Source organism: Galeopterus variegatus, unplaced genomic scaffold, assembly GCF_000696425.1.
Source record: "Galeopterus variegatus unplaced genomic scaffold, G_variegatus-3.0.2 Scaffold6042, whole genome shotgun sequence".
Taxonomy (NCBI): domain Eukaryota; kingdom Metazoa; phylum Chordata; class Mammalia; order Dermoptera; family Cynocephalidae; genus Galeopterus; species Galeopterus variegatus.
In genome coordinates this window covers 207,563-215,360 of record NW_007732153.1, presented here as the reverse complement: position 1 = coordinate 215,360, position 7,798 = coordinate 207,563, and the positions used below count along the sequence as shown (strand labels likewise).

Below are 7,798 nucleotides of genomic sequence, written 5' to 3'. Positions count from 1 at the left end.
CAAATACTAAAAATTTTAAAAATATTTTAAACAAATATAGGAATGCTTTGATTAGATATGATGCACTAAATTGAAAGTTTTTTTTTAAATGAAATATCAGAATTATTCATTAGAGTTATGTGGTCAAATTTTTCCACTTGTCTTCCAGCAGGTAAATATTATTTAAAAAATAGATTAATTTTTCAGCAAATCTGAAAGTCTTATATTTTACAATCTACTGAATGATACCTGTTTTCCAAAGTCATTAAAAAGAACTTGTCTAAACTTAGTCTAAACTAAGTCTCTCAGAGAGAACCAGAAAGAAAGTGAACATATCACATATTTAATGTATGTTCTGAATCTAATTTCTGAAAGTTTGATTTTTCTTTCCAGCTGAGATAATACTACCTAATGAAGAACTGATTACTATTATCTTGATTTTAATTCCATCTCAATATTAATATACTACATGCACAAACTAAGAGTTAACATCACAAAGAAATGATACATTTTTGTAAAGATGAATGACCCTGATTTGATCATTATACATGGTATACATGTACTAAAGTAAAACTCTGTACCCCATAAATATGTAAATCAATAAATTTCAATTAAAAATAAATTATTAGAAAACAAAAAAAATTAAGAGTTAAAAATAAAGCTTCACTTACCTTAAGCTGTCCAATTTCTTTAAATTTATAAACTTCATATTCCCAGAGTGCTGCATTTTTCCCAAGAATTTTCTGGCATTTGCTGGCAGCAAAAACATCCCAGAGAGGAAGAAAGTATAAATAAAAAAGTAAACAGAGACAAAATAAGTAGACATTTTCCCCAGGGGTTTAGATAAATCTCTCTTCCCAGAGTTTTGACAAATTTCTATCTCGTGTACCAAAAAACACAAACGTATTACTGTTACTTGGTGCATACACAGGTTGACAGAAATCACGAAAATTAACAAAAAACACTTATAAACAAATATGAATCTCTTTCAGAAGACTACAATTAGGGGTTTTCCTAATGATTTTCCTGTTCTGAATATCCTATTTATCTAGATGGTTTAACTTCTGGTTTGGGGACCTTTCTCACCATGAGAAAACTCCTCATACCCCAGAGCGCCAGATCCTTCCTGAATGGCTTGAAATAATGGACTACAAAATCAGACTTCAGAAAATTAGAATCCCATCATAGCACATAATCTGGAGGACTGTTTGTTACTTTACACATCAAAGAAACACATTTTCTTAAATAATCTAGAGGACTGACTACAAGCAGGCCTGAAGGCAGTTTTCCAGGGCTATCACGCCATCACGTGGACAGCACTGCACAGCCCCAGTGGGAGCCCCTCACATGGACCACATGACCACTACATAGCACTTTTGTTTTCTGCCCACCACAGACCCCTGCAACCTGGGGCCCTGGGACCTGATCACTTTCATTTAACTGTCACACTCTTGTTGGGAATGATTCTCCTTGAACTGTGAGCAGAGACACCTTGTTCTGGACTATCTTTCAAGGATGCTTGTATAGGAAATAGGCCTAGAAATTAGTGGACACAGTGTCTCCCTCCAGAGCAAAAGGCAGGTTTGCTTATAGTCTAGTATAATAAGGGTAACATCCTCTTCTAAGGTAAAGGGCTTGAAGGCTTACTGCCCATTAGGAGAGATTCAGATATCCTAAGCTCAGGGTTCCTCTATGTAACACAACGCACTGTAAAGGCAGGGTCTCCTGGTCACACTGGTGTGCTGTAGGAAGTGGGGCTTGAGGCTCTGTGGCAAGTGCTAATACTCTGGTTATTATGATTGGTGTAGTAGTATTCTGGCTATTACTGCTGAGATAGTCCTTTGTCTCTGACCCAGGAGTTTCATGTCTCCTGCCAGCACCCACGAAACTGTGGCAGGCTAACTTGTTAGCTTATAACCAGGGTAAGATCGCAGCTCCTTCAGGGTTCTTGACACCCTCTCATTAAAAATTGAGAAAAACAATTCTCCTTTGGCAAAAATGAAATAGTAATTGGGGAAATAATATACATTAATCCATTCTGTGGTTGAAACCATTAATATCCACAAATTGCCCTTGTTAGAAAAATGTAAAAAAATAAAATGTCAACTGCAAAGAACAGCTTATTTTTATTAACACTGGTCAATTTATATTAACAAATAATTGTGGAGATGTAATTATTACCGTGCTGCTATGTCATAGTCTCCTCTCTCCACCAGGTGATTTATATATGCCAAGCCAATATCCTAGGGAAAAGTAAATGAAGAAATCTCATAATTCAACTGGAACTGAAAAGCTGGGCGCAGTGACGAGGCCTCAGCACTACTGACTGCAACCTGTTTGCTTTATGTAATTATGCTTGCTTCTTTCTTCAGCTTATTCATACTTAAATAAGTAATGTTACTATTTTAAAGCCTCCTAATCTGCCCTCCTCTAAGAGATTTTCTACAAAGGAAATCATATTAGAAACATGATCCAACACTTTCATGTTGTCAATGGATATGAAATTCTGCTTCGTGTGCCTTCATCAGTAAAATGTGAGCTACTTGTCTCCTCTATCCAAAGTCTAAAGAAATGCTATAAGAAAAAATGAAATGACAGATTATCATATTAAAGGAGAATATGAAATATTAAAGTTAATAGTAAAGTAAAAGTGAGCTCCAGAAAACAGATAATTCAAACCCATAAGTTTACAGATGAAGAAACTGAGCTGAAAGCTGGGAACTGACTGGCTTCAGAGTATTCACGTCTATTCACTTATTTCACCTCGGTTCTGAAAGGCTTCGGGGTGGCCAGTGCCACAAGCAGCCTGGGAGGACAGTCCTGGCTTATCTGCCCATGACTCTTCTTATGAAATATTATTTCCACCTAAAAGCATTTTCTGGAAAAGCTTAAACTCAGTATGTATAACAAAACTTGAATATTAACTTCTACTTTATGTACAAAAAAGGTGTGCACGAGAAATGGCAGAAATGGCAGGAGCCCAATTCTTCTCTGCATGCCTGGTAGGAAATTACATTGCACTAGGAGAAAAAATTCTACACGTGATTTATAGGACATGCCTGTTTCAGGAGTGAAGGGAAACATACATAGCTTTTAGTTTACTGAGTTTTTACTTTAATGATTACTATGTGGGAAATTGTATTTCAAATCTATAGGAACTCAAGTGAAGAAAAGGCACCTGACTTCCTCTATTGCTCTGAAGACAGATCACATCTCACAGTCTCTACAGAGGGTCTCCCTGTTGAGGTTCAGAACCGGTCCTTCCAACCCTTCTCCTCATGTCCATGCCGCCTCCCCATTTATGAGCTTATCCTGCACTTCTCTTTCTCTGTACACCTTTAACGTCAACCCTGTTTTCTCTTTTTTCCCTGAGTATAAGCATAAGTGTCTCTTACACAAAACACCCAGCAACAACCACCACCACCCCACAATGCCATAGCTCAAGCTAGTCTTCACTCTCTTCCACCTCACAGTACACTGACGGTCTGTATTCAACTCAACTTTATAGTCTCCTATTCACTTGTCACTCCCTATAAACGACTGAGAATAAGTAATACATACACATTCCCGATGGTTCCATTCACAGGGCTGTTTTCTGACACTACATACTCGCCCTGTGCAGGATAATCCAAGCACACGTGCTCCAATGACACTTGTTGGCTGAAAACTCTTCTGAATCTATCTTTACGTCCAAGTTTCTTTCCTGGGCTCTACCAGGATGTCCTGTAGATGCCTAAAACTCAATGTGTCAAAAACAGAATTCATAATTTCTCCCAGTCCCACTCTGCTCCTCCTTCCAGTCTCCATCTCTCCCTTTGTCCAGCAGTGAATGGTGGCACCTCCCTCCCTGATGCCCAAGCCCAAAGCCTGGGAGTCAGCCGAGAAGTCTTGCTCTCACTCTCGTGTCCACGTGGAGTCAGCCACCAGGTCCGAGTCGCGTGTTCGTCCCATCTTCCAGCTACCTGCGCCTCTGCACTCCTACTGACTCTGGTCTCCTCGCTTCCCATCTGGACTACCAAGCAGCCTCCCAACTGACCTCTGGCTCCGCTGGCCTCCTGCTGGCCTCCTCTCTCCACCAGACAATCTTTCTAACAGAGAAACCTGATGTGGTGCTAAAAGCTTAAATTGTCTTCTAAAGGTTCCAAGATAGAACCAAGCTCCTAATTACAGATGGCCCTGCAGGGTCTGGCTTGTGCCACCTGTGAAGTACACCCCTCAACTGCCCACATGATCAGGCAGGCCGAGTCCCTTCATGCCTCTGCATCTTCACATATGTTATTCTAATGGCAGGAATGCCTGCTCTCCCATTTCTAGAGAATCCTCACTTATTCTCCACAATTCTGATTCAAACAAACAAAAAAATATGTTCTGGTTTTCTGTCCTCCTTTTATTCCTAAATTATTTTCCTTGTGTACACTTTGGAAATAAGGCTTTTATGGGAAGTTTTACAGATAAGTTTAAGGCGTGAAAAGTGTAAGCAGAAGGAATTTGTGCTGAAACCCAAATAGTCATAAAAGAATAAGTTTCCTGTTTTCATCTGCAAAACAAGGATACTGGGCTAATGATCTCTAATGACACTTTACACACAACAGACATGATTTCTTTCTTGCTCTCCATCTGCACATTTGTCATAGTGAGCAAAGAAACAGGCTTTCAGTCACTACATTTTTCCAGAGTTCAGAATGTAATAAAAATGTATTTGATGTCCTAGATCAGTCTCCATAACAAAATCAGTTGAGTCTGTTATTATGGAGACACTGAAGCAATCTAGTTTTACAAAGCCACTCTTTTGATAAATTTTATGATAATGTGATTTGACCTATGATTTAAAGAAACTTCCACACACATAACTGGAAAGCTTTGTATTTAAAGGGTACTTCACAAATATAGTTTCTAAATAACCAAAAACTCTCTCTACTTCCTAGCAGGTGTTCAAGTCTCTTATTTATAAGCAGAAACTGATTCAATAAAATGAAATATTTCGACCTCACAGGTTAGAGAATTAGTTTGAAATAAATCCTCAAAAGATAGAAGAACCTTTTCTTTTCAAATTATTTTCAGTCTCATTAAAACTTATTGAAAGATAAAATTATGCTTCAAATAATAAAAATGCACTTACCAGAATCTTATGTCTTTTAATGTTCTTTTGGCTAATTTCAGCTGCCATCAGAGCTTCCTATTATTTACATAAGCATGATAAAAAGAGCAGGAGAGGAGGGAAGGAAAACGAGAAAGAGTGGGAAAGAAAGACATTGAGGTTATAAACATTACATTTCTTATGTTTTAATGTTCTGAACTACATGAATAAAGCCCCATTTTCCCTGGACTTTTGCTTGAAGCACTGGAATTTTTAATGCTATGGTTGAATGAACCTCACAGAATTCAAACTAAAACAAAGGCAGTCAACCAAAATGAAGACTTCTTTCATTTCCATTTGAATTGATTTCCACATTAGGATATTGGAGTCACATTTCAGACACAAGTCAAAATACAACAAAATCTCCTAGTCTCCAAACTAAAAAATAAAAGGCATCCGCCATTCTACAGCTGTATGAGATATAGCAACATAGGGGCACTTTTCCTTCATGTTTCAATAAAAAAATAAACCATATGCATACATTGATGTATATCTACAATGAAGTTTTTGAAACTCTCTGATTTTGCTTTTGTTTTAGAAAGTTTGCAAGTATAACTTTCCCGTATGTTTAAAATAAGGCTGGCTGGTTAGCTCAGTTGGTTAGACTGCAGTGTTATAATACCAAGGTCAAGGATTTGGATCCCCAAACTGGCCAGCCGCCAAAAACAAACAAACAAATAAACTCAACTAATTAAGGATTAAATCTAAAAACTCAAAAACAATAGCAAAAGTTTAAAACATAAAATTATTTCTTTAAGAAACTATTGAATCTAAAGCAATATGTTAATAACTGGGTTACAAACTAGGTACCAATACCTGGACTCTCAATAGTTTATAAATTTTAAAAAAACTGTTTTTCCCAAATCCTTCCAGGTAACTACAAATTTAGAGCAACATATAGATAAACTATTTGTTGTTGTTTTTAGCTGATTAGTATATAAACCCATTTACATAGTTCCTCTAACTAAACTAACACAATAATGCCTTTGCAGCTATTAAAGTTGAAAAATCGTTTTTTTTCTTAAAAAGTCATGTTGGGGCATTATCTACTCAAATTAGTCTAAACCAAGACTCAATGAAGTGGACATCATCATTCTATCCAAACTGGTAGTTCAAACCACCCTAAGTGAATATTAATTTGATAGCTTTACTTTTACATATGAAATATGCATTACAAAATTTCTCTAAAATATCCAAATATTAACTCTGAAATACTAGCTCTATTTTAATTTTTTTGAAAAAAATTCCCCAATAAAAATTTCAACAGGCTTTAGCTAACCCCCTCAACCCCTCCGCTACCAACTCCTCCCTCTTTGAGCAGTGAAGCCAGTTGACTTCATTGCAATCTTTGTGTTCCCTAATTTCTGAAAGGGCGCACTGTAAGTTTACATATTCTTGTCTTGGGTCACTCTAATTTGACTACCTGAAAGATTTACTACAGAAATCTTTTATTCTATGTTATATAAACATAGACAAGTCAACATTTTCAAAAAAGTAAAATCAAAACAACTTCATATTTCTTCTTTTCAAGGAGCCAGTCGATGTGATCATCTTGGTCTCGTTCCTTGGCCACTACAACATCTCTGGGACTCACAATGTAGAAGAGAGATTCCCCTTCAGAGTGTTCTGTAGGTGACAGAAGAGAGACACGTGAGTGACCCAACAGGAGACAACCTGGCAGTGGTTTCAGGGCATCTGGTTAAGCTATCCAATTTAAGAATGAACAGAAAACTTGTCTATCTTTGGAGCAAGTGTGTTTGACTTTGTTGGAAGGTAAGGGAAGAGAATGACAGAATATATTTCAGTGCATTAAAAATATCAAAGAGTAAAGTTATTTTAAAGAAAAGGAAGGAAGGAAAGAGGGAGGGAGGGACGGAGGAAGGGATGGGAAGGAGAGAGAAAGGAAATACTTTAAAACTTTTAAAAAATAAGGTGGGTTTAAAATTCTGTGTTTAATACATTAACATTTTGACTTCAGCTAAAAAATAGTGTTCAAAATTTTCCATGTATATTGCATATTAGAGTTTACTGTATATAAACTTTATTTATGGACATTTACAGCACTGTTCTATTTTTTCAGAACAATTACATTCCACAGTCGGAGATAAATGTTTCCTTCTCATCAAGGTCAAGGCCACCTAGGGCATAAATGACAGACACCCAAGCCCTGGGGACATAATCTATCATTTCAGCATGTTGTGCACAGTGACAATCGCGAAGGTTTCCTGCAGAATTCAATTATAAAATCTGTTCTGAAGGGTTTCTAAGTGTGCAGCAGAGTTTGCTCTGAGCAAAACAACTAGATTGGATGCTTTCAGTTGTGAATCACAGTTGCTTTTTGCCATGACCAGAACATACTCTCACATTTTTCAACTGATAGGGCTTCATATGAGAAAGTTCAAACATGTACAGACTATTTCATTTCCCTTAGCTAAAATGAGAACTAAAAATATTCTTTAAAAGTGTCAATTGTTTTTAAAGCAGGAAAGAATTTCTAAAATATTTAACTGTTCCATTGTCTTCAATACATTTTCCCAGGATATGATGACATCCAGTACAAATGTCCCTGGTTTGACTAGATAGTAATGGTTCTCCCTTTCTTTCTGAGCAGTGACTAAACGTATTCATCCATCCACTCAACAAATATTCCCTAAACACCTAGTATGTACCAGCGGTCTTCCA

General features: G+C 36.9%; 1 protein-coding gene across 1 annotated transcript in view; it reads right to left on the bottom strand.

Moving 5' to 3' along the window:
* VPS41 (vacuolar protein sorting 41 homolog (S. cerevisiae)) overlaps positions 1-7,798 on the bottom strand; it is a gene marked incomplete at its 3' end in the record, with an annotated part of 191,151 nt that overhangs the window by 27,554 nt on the left and 155,799 nt on the right. Inside the window, exons 13-16 of the mRNA XM_008590367.1 lie at positions 6,627-6,742; positions 5,099-5,155; positions 2,161-2,222; positions 651-732 (exon numbers count right to left, since the gene is read on the bottom strand). Of these exons, the coding sequence (XP_008588589.1) occupies positions 651-732; positions 2,161-2,222; positions 5,099-5,155; positions 6,627-6,742 (317 nt within the window). The remainder of the gene's footprint in view (positions 1-650; positions 733-2,160; positions 2,223-5,098; positions 5,156-6,626; positions 6,743-7,798) is intronic.